Here is a 21,188-nt window from a genome sequence, read left to right as displayed (position 1 = left end):
GATAGGGCGTCATAATATCAATGTCACCCATCCCGAGCAGCTCCCATTCATACCTCAGGCACTGACTGAATTAAGTGCAAGAAGTATTGGTTGCTTTTTTCTGGAATTTTTTTGAGACAAACATACCAATTGTTGTTTACATCAATGGTTACTGTCTTCCTACTTCATTGATAATTTTGTAACTTACCATTAACATTCTGTAAAATGAATATTCCTTAAAATATTACGAATACCAAATAACCTCGGTTTCAACGCCATTGTTACGTCAAAAATAAAAAGAATAAAACGTCAAATTTAAAACGAGAACGTCCCACACTCGTGCGTTCGAAATTCAAAATTCAAAAGAGGCGACTCAAGAGTGTCGTGCCACAGAAAAAAAAGGTCCCGATCGAGTGGAGGCGGGTTGAGACCAAGGAGTTTAAGTATCGCTGCAAATCCTTTTTGAAATTTCAAATAATTATTAATGAGTTTAGTTTATGCGTGCACACAATGACGAATATTCATAAATTCTACATTCAAACGTAAATTGGATGGCAATTGTTTCATTAGAGAATTTTTAATAAAAAGTCGTTTTTCAATATTTATGAAAAAGAGGCTACCAAACTGACCAACTCGGTATCAATATTATAAGGCTTAATTTTTTACATAAATTGCCAGTTTCTTTACCTGAACTATAAGTTTTCTACTACAGTTTCTTACAGTAAAGACGGAAAATACCAATGTACTTATTACTTATGAATCATATTCTCGCTACCAATGACCTTTAGGTAGATAATTTAGTTTTATAAAAACTCGTGGTTTGTATGTAAGGTATATCAATGGTTTAAGTATAAATTGAAGGGTAAAAATTTGTATGAGAAATCCACCTTTAAGAATGTTATATGCCTATGCCAAACTTGACCTTCACTGGTTGGGTTATTGGCGGTCAAGCTGTAGATCCTGGCTACACAGGAGTTGCAGCGGTGGGGACAAGAGGTGGGAATAGTCCCGTATATCTATTATATTAATAACAATTAAGTTTAAGAGCTTAATATTGTTAAGTTTAGCTGTGAGATCCTAGCTGAGTGGTATAAGACCTCTATTCCTTAGGATGTCGTAAGAGGCGACTAAGGGACAAATATGCGAACATCAGGCCTCCCCAACCCGTCTGGCCAGCGTGGGGAGTGTAGGACAAATCCTCCATTTGCCTCTGGTGAATTAGAGAGGGTCGTGCTCCTTCAGTGGAGTCTAAATGACCTGATTATGAGCCGGTTTTAGACCCAATCTCAATAGCTAAATTAATTATATGTCTCTCTCTCTCTTTCAAATGTAGATTTGATTAGGCTGAAAAGAGAAAAAACATGAAAGTTTCTTTGCTTGAAACATGTCAAAACTTTTAGTAACGGAACGAAATTCACGCGGGCCAAGACAGTACATTACATAGTACATTTATGTATATGTAAATAGAGTATATAACCACAAATTAACGTTAACGAAGAACAATGTACAATCAATATGAATTCTCAGAAGCAAACCAACCAATCACAAGCCATTAAAGCTGCGATCACACTGTTACTATTGAGGTAGCGTACGTTATTTTATTTAGTAATTCTTTATTTGGCAGTTTAACCGCCTCTGTGGTCTAGTGGTAAGACCAACTGGTTCAGACACAGAGGTCCCGGGTTCGATTCCCAGTGGGGGCAGTATTTCTTTTCGGTTTGGTTGGTGGTAGGGCTTGTTCTAAGTCTGCCTAGCTAGCTACTACCATCTTACCTAAGTTTGTCGCCATAACAACAATGTTATGGAAAGTGATTATGAACTAAACCATTTGACTGTAGTCGAACGGTGAAGGTCGGACTGGCCGACTCGAGATCCGAGGAACGCTGGTTCGAACGCCACCGCTCGACTATTGTGGTGAATCCACTCACAGCACAAGCATATTTAGCATATTATGAGGGGTAAACGGGACTATCAGTAAATTTAATAATTTGTGCAATACAAATTACTAATACTTATTCTTTTTTTTTTAAACAAAAAATCAAGTCGCCACGCTTTAGCATCAGCGCGTACTCGCATCTATCATTTGTTAGCTTTACTATTACGTTTGTCTCGAAAGAACTATTATTAAGGCACAAAAGATAAGGAGACATGTCTGTTATTATTTTTGTTTATTTTGTGTCGAATAAAGATTTTTCTATTCTATTTCTATTCTAAAGACTCTTTAGGTTACCTTTATTTTCTGACGTTCATAAGTGCCAAATCCTGGTCAAAATTAAAGACAATTAATTTGATTTAAGTCCACTACTGGACTCTGGATCTGAATCTCCTTAAGGTCGTCAGTATATCAAGCAGGGGTGCGTCCTACTTAAAAACGAAAGTAATCAAAGTCATGATGTTTTGGCAATCAGACTTTAAAAAGCGCTTTTTAACCTATTGTATCCTAATCAAGAATTCCAGGGCATTGTTTAGAACATAATGTGACCTCGCCCTTACGGCGGCCATCTTGTCCGTGCGTCCCACTCGGGCCAGCATTCCATCTTTAAATTGACCTCTGTCTGTCTCAACTTGCGTAGTGTGCGGGAACAGGACAGCGATATAATTTGGAATCATTTTTAAATTGCCCCAGACGTTTTTTGTCGGTCCCTTGCTTTGATGTCGGGTCTTGACCGTATTTAGGTTATATACTTGTCTTATGTATTTTGTACATAGGTTAGGTATTTAAGAGAACGGTCTTGGTCTATGCACGTTAATAATGCATAATTATGTACACCTACTACATACAAACTTAAAATTATACGTTGTATTTTGTTTTACAGTTTTTATTTGGGGCACTAAGATCCATCTTTCGTTTAGTTCATGAATTCTTTGTCTCCTCTTATCATATGTTGATTTTATACCAGAAAAGAGAGTTTGTGTAAAAAGTTTTCATCTGGAAGAAAAACATAATATGCTATAATATTTATTGCAGAAAAGTTTCAAAGGGTGAAATAAAGGATGAATGCTTAGCTCATCGCGGCATCGGTCAGAGCAGTTGTTTGGCAAGCGAAATTTCGTGGGTTTAATTCCCATCTAAGACAATTCTATTTTTTCAAGTCAAGGAATGAATGTTAATAATGGATGCCCCATAAAATTTCTGATGTTATGTATTGATTTAACTTATCCTCTTTAATGTGCATCTTTCAAAGATCGCCTGAAACTCTATATTTGGAAACAGACAAATTAAATTCATGAAAATAAGGCAAATTTTCTTTGTAATGGACCTTCAAAGCATAAAATACCTCGTAAGGGACAGAGACAGCAGATTTTTAAAACACAATTAACCTAACACCTCAATTTTACATTAACTAGCGGCCGTAATGAATTCTTTTCAATCTAACTTTCTAAAGATAAGCACAAATTACATTTTAATTTGTTGTAGTCGCAAAACTCTGAGAACGGTGTATGAGTATGTGAACTTATATGTATTGTATTCACAAACGATGCTTGCTTAAGTGACGCAGCAAATCGAACGCACAGCGTTGAATAGAGCTCTGTGTTTGGTTCGTGTGTCACCCTGTGCGTCCACGCGCACTGTGAGACCTCGTAGTAATGTTTTTGAATACGGGCGTTAGATAATTAAGTGAAAGATTTGTATCTGAACACAAGATGGCGGCTAGAGTTAAAGTAATAAAATGGTTTTCCTGTTCGGTTTGGCTTGTGAGAGAATCTATTCGACAACAATAAAAATTAGTAGGATAGGTATCTTTTCGTCCAAAATACCCCAATGCCTGAAGACGAAAGTCTACAATCAATGTGTGTTACCCGTGATAACTTATGGCTCGGAAACTTGGCCTTTTACTATAGGCCTTATACAGAAGCTCAAAGTTGCACAGCGTGCTATGGAGAGGGCTATGCTTGGTGTTTCTTTGCGAGATCGAATCAGAAATGAGGAAATCCGTAAACGAACTAAAGTCGCTGACATAGCCCGACGGATTAGCAAGCTGAAGTGGCAATGGGCAGGGCACATAGTACGCAGAACTGACGGCCGATGGGGCAGCAAGGTTCTGGAATGGAGGCCGCGTACCGGAAGGCGCAGTGTGGACGTCCACCTACAAGGTGGAATGACGACATCGTAAAGGTAGCAGGGAAGCGCTGGACGCAGGCCGCTACCAATCGATCAACGTGGAAAGCATTAGGGGAGGCCTATGTTTAGCAGTGGACGACGTATGGCTGACATGATGATGATGATGAGGATAGGTATTTGACAGACAGGGTCTCAGTCGATTGACGTACTTTTTAAGAACTGTCAAATCGTGATTCCCAGATTTTGGTGTGCGACGTCACTAATTCATGTATACAATTGATTGTAATAATATATTGATTTCACAGCTATAAATTTTACATCAAACTGAAAAATAAATCGGTTTTCAGAAATAAAATTACTTTTGACGTGATTTTTAATGAAGTTGTGTGCGGATTTCTAGTCTAGTAGAACAGTAATCCTCACATAAACCGCTTCTCTTAACTAAATTTAATGGCCTTTGCACTGGAGGGAAGTCGAACCTTACCTTTAAACTCCTATGTTCTTCTGATTAATTTCGTTGCGAGTCCAATGACAGTTTAACTTTCCCCCGGGACAAACTTGGCCTTCACTGGTTGGGTTATTGGCGGTCAAGCTGTAGATCCTGGCTACACAGGAGTTGCAGCGGTGGGTATACATATAGTCCCGTTTTACCACAGGCCTACAAAGGTTTAATACTGATATCATTTTTTCACCCAATCCATTTATTCTACCTTATTTTAGACTTTTAATTCGAACTAACTCATTACATAACAAATTCACAATGGCGGTCCGTGTCCAACCGCCTCAGTTCCGCTGTAGATTCATGATCTATAGTGATCAATAGATCCTCGATTCACTTTCGGCAGTCATGGCCAAGGCTACTACGCTTAGTTTTGTTATAGTTATATAATCGTTTGCTATTGTTAAATCGAAGTATGGTTTACAGTCAGGTGGAAGGATTATTCTATATTATATAGAAGATTGTCTACAAGAGGCATAGATTATTATAATTATTAAGCTTTTAATAAGGCGACAAATCTTGCAAAGAAATACATATAGCTTAAAAATACACATAGATTGACTCGAAAAACATACCTTCTGCCACAGTCGGTTAAAAAGCGCTTTTACACGTCCCAGTATAACTTTAACTCTACCATTGCTTTGGGAATCGGGAGAATAATGTTGGCTAGTCACTTGTCAGCATTTTTTTATCGTGTAAAACAACTGATGCGAGTTAGGCTGTTGTTTTTTATCTAAATATACTTAACACTATTATCTATACTAATATTATAAAGAGGTAAAGTTTGTGTGTTTGTATAAATATTTGTTAAATTGTAAGGGGTAATCTCGGGATCTACTGAACCGATTTTAAAAATTCTTTCATCAATAGAAAGCCACATTATTGCTGAGTGTCATAGGTTATATAAAAAACCGAAAAATTCAAGCCGCGGGCGGAAAGCTATTATAATTTTATAAAGACTGAGATACCTATTATGAGACTAATAACCTTGTCATTATTTGTGTGCACATTTTTTAAGTTATTTAAGGCAACCAGCTACTTATTTAAGTCTTGCAACCTAAAAATATATATCCATTTATACCTCGGACATATGCGAGCTCGGTCTAGCGTGAAGGGCAGTCGACACAAAATGGCCGACTTTTTTTGGCGCGAAAACAATCACAATATGACCACCGGACGAAATTTGCAACGGGCAAATCGATTTTGTGGCGGGGTGTGAGTATTTTGCACATTTTTTGCAGCAGCAAAACTTTGTTGTTGTTAAAAAGGTTTTAAATAATGTGTACCTAATTTTAGGTACTTAGAATCTGGAAAAAGACAATTGAATGAAAGAAGTTTATTTAATGACAAATTAAGCTGACCCGGCAAGCTTCATACAGTCTATGTTCCAGTGTTGCCAGTCGGGTCTTGTCAGAAATTACCAGAAATATAAAAAAATGTAACCTTTTTGAATAAAAAGTAACCTTCATACGGGCGGGAGCAAAAATGAATACAATTGATCATCAATCAATCTATCTATCTTTTACCTAATTTCGAAATTTTAACCATTCCATGAAGACCGAAAAGTGACCGGTCGTAAAACGTTTCCTGGATTTGTGTTTTATTATCGAAAAACATTCGCTAAAACTCATTTTTTTTAACAAATAATAAATCAAATTCATATTTAAATGCAATTTATTACATAATTTTTAAATTGTCACTATTAATATTTTTTACTGAATAACCTGTAAAAGTTAATTCTGCAATTTCTGAAAAATCACCTAAAAGTAACCTTTTCATTAGTGTAACCTAAAAGTAACCAATGCAGTTCAAAAGTAACCTAAAAGGTTACAAAAGTAACCTTCTGGCAACACTGCTATGTTCATTAGAAATTTAGGATCCTAATGGTAAAAAAAAATTTCAAAGCCTATTTAATACAAACAATAAAATCTTTTTAAAACAATAAAATAATGGAATAGATTTATAAACGTTTGAACCCTGCCTTGATTCTGTCCTGTGTCTAAATATTGAAATGCAACCGAACTAAAGCTCAATCTCACTCTGTGCTTTAAATTAAACCGAGTCTTATGCCCGTTTTCACCATCAATCCCTAATATTAAAGTAACCCCTACATACCAGGAATTTTATTTTCAAATGGGTCACTTAAAAATTATGTATTAATGGTGAAAACGGGCATTAATCTTCGTTCTGTAATAAGCACCAGTTTATATGGACTGGCCATATTTCCTTTGATCTAAAAAACTGTAATAAACTGATAATAATGTGTGACTTCTTGCTCGATTAGGTACTTAGGTAATTTAATTTTTGCAATTAAGCTTTTAAAAAACGCTTTTACATCTACCTAAAGAAGGTAGCTGACAGCGCGGCTAGATTAAAAAACATCTGCAAATGGTTGTGGTGATCCTTCCTTACATCTATTACGCCCGTATACACAAACGATACTTGCATAAGTGAAGCAGCAAATTGAACGCACAGCGTTGAATAGAGCTCTGTGATTAGTTTGTGTGTGACCCTGTGCGTCCACGCGCACTGTGAGACCTCATAGTAATGTTTTTGAATATGGGCTGAAAGCTACCTACTAGCTTATTATGACTTTGTCAACAATATTTCTGTCGGTCAAATATACCACTATTGTCTTGCAATTCTTTCAGCAAAGCTGTTATAAATCCCAACCTAAAAGTCTAAGAAACCGACAATAACGTAATAAATTAATTTTTCTAACCCTAAACTCCCTTGGGTGCTACACCGTGCAAAAGCAGCAGTCTGAAAGACCGCAGGAATAAATCATCTTTTGGTCAGTGAAAAAAAATAACCCTTTAGTTGCCGCCGTACTAATCTCTTTAACTTTGAAAGGGTCTGTGAGGCCCAATTAGGAACAGTAGCCGGCGGTTGACTGTGAGACACTGTAATACTGATTGACAGGCCTTCTTTGTACTAGTTTAAGTACAGTTAGTTTTAGTGGTCTGTGGTAGAAATGAAATGCGTAAAACAAAGATATTATCATCAGAATTCTGTCATATTTCAAGGTTTCAATTGTCATTTAGGTGTGTATTGAAAAAAAAAACTAGCTTTTGTAAAATTATTTCTGCGGCAGTAAGCTTTTAAAGTCTTAACGCGATCAGAATACTTTTGCCTTTCAAAAAGCATAACACCTTAACTACTTATTTGATCATGAAAAAATGATTCTGTTGCACGCTGATATGGTATGATGTAGCTGAAAAATATTTTATCAATTGTGTGATTGTGTGATCTATATGCACTACAAAACATAATCAACATATGTAAGATTGTAGTTATATTCGCCTGTAATTTAGTATTCTACTAATAAAAATAAAACATAATTCGAATGCTAAAATAATACCCACCACGTTGTTAAAAATCAAAACAGTTAACTTGACATAACTGGACTGACTGCACAAAAAAATAGATCGCGCCCCATTTTTTAATCCGAAATTCTTCCTGCTTATCGGCAGCACTTTATCTAATCGAAATATTAACACTTTAACTCAAACTTGTCAAAAAGGGTCCAACTGTCCATTGACCACCAGTGGCAGTGGTTACACTATTGTGCCTCAAACAATGGGTCTTAAAAGGTAATCCTTTTGTGGTCTGTAAGACCCCGGCGACAGATTTTTTGTATTCAAAATCCATAACGGTAGTGGCAGGGTTGGTATTGTTTTGATTTTATTTAAATAGATTGCCAATGCAGGTTGTATTGTTAAATTTGATGCTGGAGCTTGACGTCGATGTCGTTATACATTGCGAGTTTAACTGCTAGATAACGGGATAGTAAGCTATGATTGTTTAACGGTAATATTTATTGATAAACTAATAATTAACTGGTACACATTAAGATTATAGCCAGTGCTAGTGAGGTTGAGGAATTGCGGGAAAAGCTTGCTTCTTTCTATAGTCTGGTCGCCGAGCACGTAGAATTTTGTCCAGTGACCCCAAGCTACCCATCCTTATCGCTCGCGCGTAATTATGGAGCTGTCGCGACTGTGCGACGGGCGTCCGCAGTGAGTGTGCGACCTTTGACCTGATTATCAGATGAATAATACAGACCTTCCATTAGTAGATAAAAAATGAAATTTGTAGAAACTTTTTGACATTGCCTTTTTTCCCTCAGGCGAGTACCTGATCCAAGGCGAGCTACCCCGTGAGCTTGAGTCGCTCGAGGAGTCCCGCTTCGACCTCTTGGAGGAGGCGCTCCAGCTCGTCGAGCTAGGAGACGAGGCCGAGACCAAGGATGAGCAGTCTGAGGTGAGCTATATGAGCTAGCTCGCGAGCTACCACGAGCTACCCAGGTGTAGCTCGTCGAGTTAGGCGACGAGGCCGAGACCAAGGATGAGCAGTCTGAGGTGAGCTATGAGCTATCCGCAAGCTACCATGAGCTACCCCGTGAGCTTGAGTCGCTCGAGGAGTCCCGCTTCGACCTCTTGGAGGAGGCGCTCCAGCTCGTCGAGCTAGGAGACGAGGCCGAGACCAAGGATGAGCAGTCTGAGGTGAGCTATATGAGCTAGCTCGCGAGCTACCACGAGCTACCCAGGTGTAGCTCGTCGAGTTAGGCGACGAGGCCGAGACCAAGGATGAGCAGTCTGAGGTGAGCTATATGAGCTACCGTGAGCTATCCCGTGAGCTTCGACCTCTTGGAGGAGGCACTCCAGCTCGTCGAGCTAGGAGACGAGGCCGAGACCAAGGATGAGCAGTCTGAGGTGAGCTATGAGCTACCATGAGCTAGCTCGCGAGCTACCATGAGTTACCCCGCTCCAGCTCGTCGAGCTAGGCGACGAGGCCGAGACCAAGGATGAGCAGTCTGAAGTGAGCTTTATGAGCTAGCTCGCGAGTTACTATGAGATACCATGCGAGCTATCATGAGCTACCCCGCTGCAACTCGTCGAGCTAGGCGACGAGGCGGAGACCAAGACTGAGCAGTCTGAGGTGAGCTATGAGCTACCTTGAGAGCTAACGCGTGAGCTCGCGGCGCTCGAGGAGTCCCGCTTTGTCCTGTTTGAGAAGCCGCTGCAGCTCGTTGAGCTATGACCTCGAGCTACCACGAGCGTGTGGCTACAGAAAACAATTTCCTATTCTTCCTGTTGATTCCAAAAAGGCGTTTAAAATATTCAGTTTAGTTGCCGTAGTGTTAAAAGTAGCCTCTAAGATCTTACAGGCTCGATTAGGTATTTGATTTTGTAACGGATTATTGACGTTAACTGTCATTCAGCTAGATTCGATTCGAACCAGCGTTCCTCGGACTTCGAGTCTGCCAGTCCGTCACTTTCACCTTTCGACCATAAATTAGGCTATTATCGCTTCGAGTTTTAGTTGATGATGATGATGTTAATGATGATGATTGTCAACAGGCGGTAGAGGGCAGCAGCGGCGGGGAGATGTTGCATCCGGCGATGCGGCATGTGCCGCACCACCCGCTAGCGCACTACCATAACCAGGTCAGTGCCTTTATGTTAGCGCGACTTAAACGACATACAGCGCCATCTGTTATCGACAATCCTGAAACTTGTAAGAAAGCGATGCCTTGGTTTTTGGTGGCGCGCTTTGCGAACTACCATAACCAGGTAATTGTAAGCGCGTTTTAAAAGACGCACAGCGCCATCTGTTATCAGCAATCTGAAATGTTTTTTGTGCAGCGCGACTTAAACTAAATTTTTAGACAAGCTGTGGTGTTGTATGGATAATAATAATTGAAAAAAAAAATGTTTAATACCAATATTTTACCTTTTTAGAACGATAAATATAAATAAACTTTAACTTAAAAATGTGTACTAGACTACAATCATAATAGTAAACTAATGATATTAAAAATAATCTGCGATTTCATATTCGATCTGCAATACTTCATAATCATATAAAACTTCAAAAATAGGAAAGTTTAAGAAATCCTTAAACTCTATCAAACCACAACATTATAAAATCACATACAAATATTTGACACCATCACCTGTACAGCCCTCAACACTAACAAATATATCTTCACCCTTATTCCCTCATCATAAGAGCTGAAACTAGACGCATCTCCGCTTACGAATCAGGGTCTGACTGTCAAAGTCGAAGTGACGTTTTTACAGACACGTGATAAATGATATAATGTCGCGGGTTCAGAACCCACACACGACGTCGTTTGTGGGACAAGTGCTAAAATTAAAGGCATATTCATCCACTAAACTCATTAAACTTATTTATAAATAGGCTTTTAAAAAGCACTTTTATACCCAGTATTAACCCTACCACTGCTTCGGGACAATAAATGGGCCAGTGCTGAGAAGAAGCAGCGCAAGAAACTGTCACTATTTTAAATGAAATTGTCTTTTATTTATTTATTTATCACATATTATATGGTATTATATGTTAATTATATTTATTTATATTATACTAGCTGACCCGGCGAACTTTGTTCCGCCTTAATGGCAATAAATAAGCAGACTTTTTTTTTAATTTCGAACGGGATAAAAAGTATCCTATGTCCTTCTCCTGGCTCTAAACTACCTCCCTGACAATTTTCAGCTAAATCGGTTCAGCCGTTCTTGAGTTATAAGCGAAGTAACTAACACGACTTTCTTTTATATATATAGATGTTTGTATGTATCTGTATATATGTATGTATGTATGTATATGTATGTGTGTATGTAGGTATATGTATCTTAAATATTATATCAATTAAAAATTTAACTTAAATTTTAACTTCTACCCTTCTACCTCTACCTTCGCACTCACAGCTTTCTGCATAACCCAGGGGTCGACTGGCTGAGAATGCTTAAATAGCATTAAGTCCACCTTTTGTACTATTTTATTGTGCAATAAAGTTTTATAATAATTATAATAATAATAATAATAAATTTAGACAAAAATTTGGCACGTTTTAAAGTCAAAATAAATAATAAAAAAATGTATCTCTTAAGGCCCCAAAAAAAAATTAAATAAAAAGCTAATGTTCAGTTCAGTTCACAAGTTACTGAAAACTGGATCTGAAAATATGTATTCAGTAGAAAGCCACATTATTCCTGAGTACATAGAAATTCATACCTACTAGTATTTTTTTAATCCACCTGGTTGAAGCCACGCATATTATAATGAAGTTTGGTCAAACGTTTTTATCAGCCTCTAATTCTTCATTGAAATAAATTACTTAAACCTATTTACTTATTCGATCACTATCACTAATCAGGGAGTTGGCCAATTCTCAAAGCTTTTAATTCGGTAGTTTATCACCAGCCTTCTAAGGTTGGGTTGGACCATCTTTAACTTTTGTCCTAACTTACCCTAATAGTCCGATTTGACCACTTAAAAGCTCTTTAAAGCTCTTTTATTAATCTACTAAACGACAAATACTTAATATCGATATTAATAAGATATATCACCAGTCTCTCATCACTTAGACCACCCACCACAAAACCATAGCGCCTTTCATTAATCAAACATTAATGTTAAGACAAATTGGAAGTTTTTATTGTTTTGCTACTGTTAAATGATGTCTGATGCTTACCGACAGTTTAGGTGGTAAAATCTAAATTTAATTAGTACTTACTAGTTTTAGAAAGAGGCGAGTTCTTCTCATCATTCATCATCATCATTTCAGCTACAAAACGTAACGTATAGATCGTTTCATCCACGAAGACGCGCCCCACCAATGTCTGGTCTCGGTCGCGCGGGGTGCGGGGAGTTTGATCCGAGCAATCCGCCGAGTGGCATTATTGTAGTGTGCGTGTGCGCTCATGGATCATTTAGCGTGTACCGATAACACTCAAACATTAGCGGAAAAATGGTGGGGCGCGTCTTCGTGAATGAAACGATCATATAAACGCCTCGCCTCGCGGCGAAAGGTGATACGTAGTTGTTCCTTTTCCGGATTGTAGAGTGTGCTATAACCTTAAACCGCCTCTGTGGTCTAGTGGTAAGACCACCTGCTTCAGACGCAGAGGTCCCGGGTTCGATTCCCAGTGGGGGCAGATTTTTCTGTTCGGTTTGGTTGGTGTTAGGGCTTGTTCTAAGTCCACCTGGCTAGCTACCACCATCTTACTCGTACTTAAGTCTGTCGCCATAACAACAATGTTAACAGCATTGTTGTGTTCCGGCAGTTAGAGGTAAGATAGCCAGTTCCTCCGTGGTCGAGGATTCCGGGTGAAGCTCGCTTCCACCTTTGGCCTGATCATCACTTACCATCAGGAGAGATACAGGCCAAGAGCTTCCTCGTTGTGGATAAAAAAATGGGATTGTGCAAAACCTGTTCTAGCAAAATGGGAAAAAGCCCTTAGGCTAGGTTGAACCTAGCTTTGACTATAACAAACGTCACAAGTCTGTCAAACTCCATACAAAAAGCACCGGTTATGGTTATAGTTACGGTTAAATAAAGTAGTGCAACTCAGCATTAAGCTTTGCTTAGTTTGGGACTACAAAAGATAGGTTTCGTAAGAGGCGACGAAGGGACAAAATATGCGAACATCAGGCCTCCCCAACCCGTCTGGCCAGCGTGGGGAGTGTAGGACAAATCCTCCATTTGCCTCTGGTACATTAGAGGGCCGTGCTCCTTCAGTGGAGACTAAATGACCTGACGATAGTGTATCTTATACAGGGTGTCCCAGAACGGGTGAATCAAACTGATAGGGGAGGTAGCTCTACTAATGTACTATCCCTAAAAATACGAAAAAAAAAGCGCATAAGAAAACAAAACTCTTTTTTAAATGAAAATAAATCGGCTTTGCCTAAGTATCTGGCTATAATTGCTGCGTTTGGAGTTTATTTGTACTTTTTTCTTACTAATATTATATTAATTGTACATGATCGCTTCGTTTATCTGTAAACAAAATTTTGAAAATAATAACCAGATTTCGAGATTAGAGTACTTTATTTAAAAAAAAATCCGAACTCAAAATTTTTATTTTTTATTTTTTTAGGATAGTACATTAGTAGAGCTCCTCTAGCAGTTTGATTCACCCATTCTGGGACACCCTGTATAATTTTTGTGTTACTTTGCAATAATAATTTGGTCTGATGAGCAGACGACTTTACGATTGCATCGAACGCCGCGAATTCCGATGTTACGATCATTAATCGATGTCTGAACGGTCCAATCGATTGACATGATCGATTCATATCGATACTGTCACAGCTTATTACAATTTGGTTATTTTAATTGGAAAAATGTACTTGGAAATGAAAGTTTATTACGTAATGTGTTCAATGTATTACATATTTACTAGCTTTTACAAACGGCTTCGCCTGCGTTAACTCATTTTCTCACAGACTGCAAAGTTTCATCAAAATCAGTTCAGCAGTTTTTGCGTGAAAGAATAACAAACATCCATACATTTAAAAGTAATTTATTATTGCAAGTAGGCTTTCAAAAAGCACTTTTACACGTCCCAGTATTAACCCTACCACTGCTTTAGGACAATAAATGGGCCAGTGCTGAGAAGAAGCAGCGCAATATTTTTTTTTTCTTTTACGAAAAAATTTTTTTCCTTTCTGATTTTTTCCCTTAATCTCGTTGGAACGTGGGGTTATTTGTTTAAGGGAAGAATTTTAATAATTCTCAAACATTTACACCTGATCGTGGCACGAATACGGTAGCTGGGAACGACATTTTTTTGACATTTTGAGATAGTGATGTACCGAGTTTAGTTAGGATTTTTTACCACTTTCGGGTTATTTATAGGAGGTTAAATAATATTCAGGACATTCAGTTGTTGAACTTGATTTAGAAATAAGATTACCATTTAAAAAGTTTGTTTACTACGTTGGTCGATGTTATAATCTACGAGTATGACCTGAGACAATACTGTTATTTTTTCAAGATAATATAATTTACACCCTTAATGCCCGAACTATTTTTGATTGCTTTTAACTCTCAAGGATAGAATATCTAATAAACATTTATTACAAACATTTGGCATCATTATGTCCAACATTATTACATTATGTGTAACATGTCCAAGGATATTTATTTATTATACCTACGTTTGACTCGGCTTTCTTCCTCTGTATTCGTATCCATTATTGTCCTGCAGTGGTAGGTTTAAATTTATATTGGCACGTGTAGCTCTTTTAACAAGCATAGTGCAAAATATAATTCACTTTAGATTTATAATAAAACCACAAAGTTATTCAAAAAGCACACCGTCCCATCACTAAATAAGTAAACATAATTTTTCGCTCAAAACTAAAGTGTATCACAGACCTGTCTCCACTGTTTGCTTAGGGCTTCGTATACGTCAATCGATGAGACATTTTTTACTCTGTGACTCATGGGGAACATTTGAAGTGTGTCTTTTTTGACGTCTGCTAAAAGGAGTCTTTTAGTCGAGGCTTAGGTATAGTCCCACGATAAGTGGCAAAAATCAAAAAGTAACAATCCAGTATTGATAGTAGCGCCCTCCGGCAAATGTCATTATATGGTTTTCCGACGTGGCAAAAATCGGAACTAATAATTCAGCTTAGATAGAAGCGCCCTCCTTACAATGGGACGGTTCAGTGTTGGACATCTTGCAATGTAGATTAGATAGATACAAAAAAAGATACATTACACTGGGATTTCTTGCCTAGAAAGTGAAGCGTCTTTTCAGTAGTTTTATTTCATTTTCAAAATTTTTTGAGGTGTACAGACAGTGACTTTTAAATGTAGAGAATAGAGATGGTTTAGAATTTTGAAACAATGTGTGTTGATTAGTTATACAGGACTATTCCCACCTTTCGTTTCCACCACTGTAACTTCCTATTACTACCCCCGTAAGATTGACATCCTGGCTACACAGGATTTGTAGCGGTGGGAACGAGAGGTGAAAATAGTTCTTTATTTTCTCGGGACAAACTTAACCTTCACTAGTTGGGTTTTATTGGCGGTCAAACTATACTTACAGTGGTGGGAACGAGAGGTGAGAATAGTCCCTTTTCTCTCCAGTGCAAAGCGGGTTTGCAATCACAGCATACACATATAAGTTTAAAATAACATGTTGAACTAAAGCTCTTTATGATTACATACCTTTTCAGACGTCAGGCTGTCAGTCCCACCTCGGACATTCCGATACACAATGATCGAGATACGTATCACATCATTAAAGGATCGGTCGACTCTTATATGCTTCGATATCGATCGATATGACGCAAATATTATAAACTGTAGGCCTAGCTCATAATTGAGCCAGTGCCTGAGGTATGAGAGCGTCATTTTTGTGACGTTAACGTCAGCGAGACTTCAGATGTGCTTAATTAAACCCCTGACAAAAAGGCTTATGCCCGTATTCACATTACTATGATCCGTATTCACAAACTGTCTCACAGAGCGCGTGGACGCACAGGGTGACACATGAACCAATCACAGATCTCTATTCAACGCTGTGCGTTCGATTTGCTGCTTCACTTAAGCAAGTATCGTTTGTGAATACGGGCGGCAGTAGTGACTGAGTTTCTTACGCTGCTTCTCAACACTGGCCCATTTATTGTCCCGAAGCAGTGGTAGGGTTAATATACTGGGACGTGTAAAGTGCTTTTTAAAAGCCTACTTGCAAATATAAAATGAGTTTTATGACTTTTTTTTATGTAACATTTTTGAAACTACTGGACCGATTTGAAAAAATTTTGCATCATTAGTCGTACTTATTTCTGAATGTAATTTCGCTGGACGCAGGCCGCTACCAATCGATCAACGTAGAAAGCATTGGGGGAGGCCTATGTTCAGCAGTGGACGTCCTATGGCTGAAATGATGATAATGATTATTATTATTATTTATGGATATTGTACGAAGTTCGCCGGGTTAGCTAGTTAAAGCTAAACCTAGATTAAGCTTTCTTAAAGTTCTATCGGAGCTTTCTTTAGAGCTTTTGTCCCCAAAGGTCCGCAGGTCATTGGGTGAATTCCGAAAGTTTAGATTCTATACATTCTTCTCCGTATATTGCTATCGGATATCTATGACTTTATCTGCTGGATAGAGATTTGATACGTAGACATTAGACATGCTAGGGTTGACAACAATTTGAGTAAGTAAGTTTTTATTGTGTATGGAAAATGCAAGGTTTCAGAAAGATCTTAAATTAAATACAAAGTATCACTTGATCCTACCCTTTCAGGCATATACACAATAGTACCTTGTTTTTCATTTACATAGTAGAAATATTAGAGCAGTTTTTCAGTAGTCAATTGACATGTACCTACTTTTTATAAAATGTCAAAACAAAATCGTGTTAGTTACTCAATTTATAGATATAGGGACAGATTTTAATCATATCTGATTTGGTGAATTCGTCTCCGCTGACAGCAGAATTATTATTAAAAGTAGCTGTGCTCGCGACTTCGCATGCGTCAAAATAGTTTGAATAATATTTCCCGTTTTTGCAACATTTTTCTTTACTGCTCCATCCCTATTCGCTGTAGGGTGATGTTATATAGCCTAACTAAAGCCTAAATGGCCAAACTAAAGCCTAAAGCCATAAATGGGCTATCCAACACAAAAATATTTTTTCAAATCGGACCAGAATAGTTCATGAGATGAGATACAAACAAACAATTAAATCTCAACTAAATCTTCTTTATAATCCTACTATCCTACTAATATGCAAAAGTTTAGAATATGTCTGGATGTCTGAATGGATGTTTGTTACTCTTTCACGCAAAAACTACCGAACGGATTTTGATGAAACTTTATAGTATTATTCTTTATAATCTAGAATAACATATAGGCTATAATTTATGAAGATGTGACAAACTAAATTTCAGGCGGGTGAAGCCGCGGGCAATATTAGTATAGACACACGTTCGACAGCCCTGCCTAACCTGTAATGAGCGCTGCGCGGACGCATCAATGCTTTCATCTCGCCGACGGATCGCATCGCTGGACGCTAACTAACTCACGTTGCTTTACTCGAATTGATTAATAATAACTAAACTTAACAATATGGATGCTATGCTCGGTGTTTCTCTACGAGATCAAATCAGAAATGAGGAGATCCGTAAACTAACTAAAGTCGCTGACATAGCCCGACGGATTAGCAAGCTGAAGTGGCAGTGGGCAGGGCACATAGTACGCAGAACTGACGGCCGATGGGGCAGCAAGGTTCCGGAGTGGAGGTCGCGTACCGGAAAGCGCAACGTAGGTGGGCACCCACAAGGTGGACCGATGACCTCATAAAGGTAGCGGAAAGGCGCTGGATGCAGGCCGCCACCGACCGACCATTGTGGAAATCATTGGATCTATGTTTAGCAGTGGACGTCCTATGGCTGAAATGATGATGATGATGATGACAATATGGATGCTTGGATCTTCGTCTGCATACCTGAATATCAGAAATGGAGGAACATCAGGAATTTGACAGACTTTTGTAATTGTTAAAGTAAAATTTTGTAACCCAGGCTTAGGTACTAAAGGACATTGTCAGAAACGGCCTCAGATACCCGGGCACAGCAGTAAAGTATCAAAATTAATCTCTTACTTTTTGAATACATAAATATTAATTAGATTGTAATGGACACTTGAGGATTTGAAAATGAAATAATAAAAGTCTTTTATATGTATTCCATAATACTATGACGACATCCGGACATTTTAGGGCGTGGCCTGCTCCATATCCTATGAAGTTCCATAATTTGTGTCGATAAAATCTATGTAAAATCGGCACAAGGCAATGCCGTACTTCATTGTTAGGAATCCACGTAATAGTGATGTTGACTGCGGTCATCATAGACAATAAGATACCGATCTTGTAAATAAAATAAATCGTCCAAATCGCTACAGTATGACTAGATTTTAATTAAAAGTTAAAAATATATTGCACGATACTACAAGAAGCTATCTAATGTGTCCTACTGGTCTAAAAGGTCATGAATAAAATAAAAATAATTGTGATCATAATACTGATATTGATAATGACAACAATTTGGGATCATCTTTAATATATCTGTAACAGTTTCAAAATCCGATGAAAAATCCAATGCCGCTTAAAGTGAGAGAAATGTCTAAAGTTCTAATAGAATTGAAAGTTTTCAGTATCATTGTAATTACCTTCTCATTAAATAATGTTAAGTATTGTAAGTGTATTGTCGATGATACTGAATAAACATTTTTTCTTTCTTTCTTTCTTTCTTTCAAAATGCTTATAACAATAATTGGTAATACATTTCAAATATTAAGTACCTTTATAATGTATCGATAGAACCAAAATGATGTCCTCTCAGTTTGGAAAGGGAAAACCCAGGATTGGGGGAGCGCTCCAGGCAATTTTCAGAACATTTCATAGGTGGTAGTAAATAATATTTATTTTATTATTAAAATTGAATATTTTGATATTGATAAAATTGAATATACCTTTCGATTCAAATACCGAATATTTTTCAATCGATAAAAATTATCGAGAATTGTTAATAATATTCAATTAAAAGTTGTTCAATCCCTAGTCATGCATAGACTAAGACGGTAACCATGGAGATAGTTAGTTTGGTAAGTCACGTGTTAAATGTCAAGAGTGGAAAGTAAACATAGGATTCATGTTATTTATTTACGTGCAAAATGTAAGTAAGTAAATGATAAAAGTGGAACGCCGAGCTATTTCCAAAACCCGTCCAATATTATAATACAATTTGGCTGCGACAACTACAATACAGAACATCTCCCAAATCGATGTGCATACAATATTATAATACAATACTAGTAAGTAAGAGGTTATGATAACAATATTGCTATCAATAAGTTTATAGAATTGGTCCGCCAGGAATAATTGTTCTTACATAAAGATTTGTGTCATTTAGAACCTAGAAAGTATTTTTTCGGCACTGTTGATCTAACGGCGAACAATGTATGGAGAAAGAACATTGTCCTTTTTTACTACAAATTTTGTTTCTGTTACACTCAAAATTTTTGTTACGTAAGAAGAAACAGTGTTCACCTTACAAGTATAGCCATATCTCCAAATATGTAGTGATCTATCGGCAGATCGCAGGATCAAACGCATGCGCGTCAATTTGTCATCCTTCACAATGCAGGTGGGCCTACGTCACCTGTCGCGGTACAAGTCCAAATAAGTCATTTGTCAAAACGTCCAAACGGCTAGACCGAAACGATTTGAAAAGAAAAAACAACAAAATTAATAGTGCGCTAAAAGACCGAATGAAATACCATTATTTTGTTATTATACTTAAAAATTCTTATCAAAATATAGGTATTTTCCAGATAAAAATGATGGTTTGATAAATCAATATTTTAGCCTATGGCAGTCCAAACGCCGTCAAAACTTGAGGCCCGTTCCCACTGCAATCCAGTTTTACGGGATTCAGTAATGCTAGCACTCGCGAAACTGGACTGTCGTTTGTACAAACTAGTGAGTGTTTGAAATTCGAATTCAAAATTTTCCTGGGTCTTGCAAAAAACGGGATGTCGCCATAGAAACAAGCTCTTAGATGTAATATACCACATACACGTAGAAAATCTATTTTAGTAACATTGCAGAGCTTTAAAAATATAGTTTAAACTGATTACCGGTAATTTTCAAACCAATGTAAAATTAATTACATTTAAAACTACCGAAAACTTAGTCCTTACCTCAACAGTACAGTTCACAGCACGTCACATAAACCTTTTCATTGCAAAATAGAATCTATTTCAACCACATAGAAACCAGTGTTAAGCTAGCTCTGACGTTTGTACATTCTGACAAATGACGCGTTGACAGTCTGCGGTTGTAGAAACAGGTAACAATTTTTTCCCCGTTTTCTTTTGGGGTAAATTTTTTGTCCACCTAAATTCCTCTTCATTCAATTTAGATCTTTATACCGTTGTTTTAAAGACGTCTTTAAAGTGTGTTAATAATCCCACGCCTTCTGTTGTAGTTTTTTTCTGTGTTTTTGTAATTTATTGCCTGTTAATAGGTTTTTTGGGATTCTCATTATTAAGGGACGGTTATGTACCTTTTATATTATGTATTTTAGTTGCTTATGTATTTAGTAGCACTCTTTCAAATTAAAAACAGTGGAACATAATCTTATTAACATAAGCCAAAACCGAAAGCCTTCTATGAATGTACTAGCTAACCCGGCGAACTTCGTACCGCCTGTGTTCATCAGAAATAATGTAAGTTTCTAATGTTGAAAGAATTTTTCAAATCAGTTCAGTAGTTTCGGAGCTTATTTAATACAAACAAACAATCAAATCTTATTTCTTTATAATGTTAGTCAAGATGACACTAGTTAAGTTTTTCCTCAATTTTTTGAGAATTTTTTCCGTCGCTCGGCCGCAAACATGTGACATCACCCTACGTTTATCTGCATTTCGACACTTGAGATAGTGTTAATTTAAAAACTATTTGCTATTACTTTATAACAATGAAAAGGCAGCGGAGTGAAAATTTGTTAATTTACTTACATTTGCATAACAATGTTTTATACAAGCGATTACAACGCCCTCTGGCGTGGAACTTCGGTTTAATGGAAAACTGGAGATGTGACGTTAATGTAAGATTAATTAGAAACGGTACTAAGAAGAAAAAAATTAGCTTATGGTCGACTCTTTCATCATCATTATGATTTCAGCCAGAGGATCCACTGCTGAATATAGGCCTCCCCCAATAACTTCCATATTGGCCGGTTGGTAGCGGCCTGCATCCAGCGCCTTCCTGCTACCTTTATCAGGTCATCGGCCAAACTTTAACAAA

The 21,188-nt window shown here is 37.5% G+C and overlaps 1 protein-coding gene across 10 annotated transcripts in view; it reads left to right on the top strand.

The window, feature by feature from the left end:
* LOC114359292 (segmentation protein cap'n'collar) overlaps positions 1-21,188 on the top strand; it is a 142,223-nt gene that overhangs the window by 79,948 nt on the left and 41,087 nt on the right. For all 10 annotated transcript variants that reach the window (XM_028313618.1, XM_028313616.1, XM_028313611.1 and 7 more), the window contains exons 6-7: positions 8,671-8,804; positions 9,905-9,991. In XM_028313618.1, the coding sequence (XP_028169419.1) occupies positions 8,671-8,804; positions 9,905-9,991 (221 nt within the window). The remainder of the gene's footprint in view (positions 1-8,670; positions 8,805-9,904; positions 9,992-21,188) is intronic.

This window comes from Ostrinia furnacalis, unplaced genomic scaffold, assembly GCF_004193835.3.
Source record: "Ostrinia furnacalis isolate ACB-3 unplaced genomic scaffold, ASM419383v2 OfSCF4295, whole genome shotgun sequence".
Lineage (NCBI taxonomy): Eukaryota > Metazoa > Arthropoda > Insecta > Lepidoptera > Crambidae > Ostrinia > Ostrinia furnacalis.
Note: the sequence above shows the minus strand (reverse complement) of the source record. Positions and strands in the feature narration are given on the sequence as shown.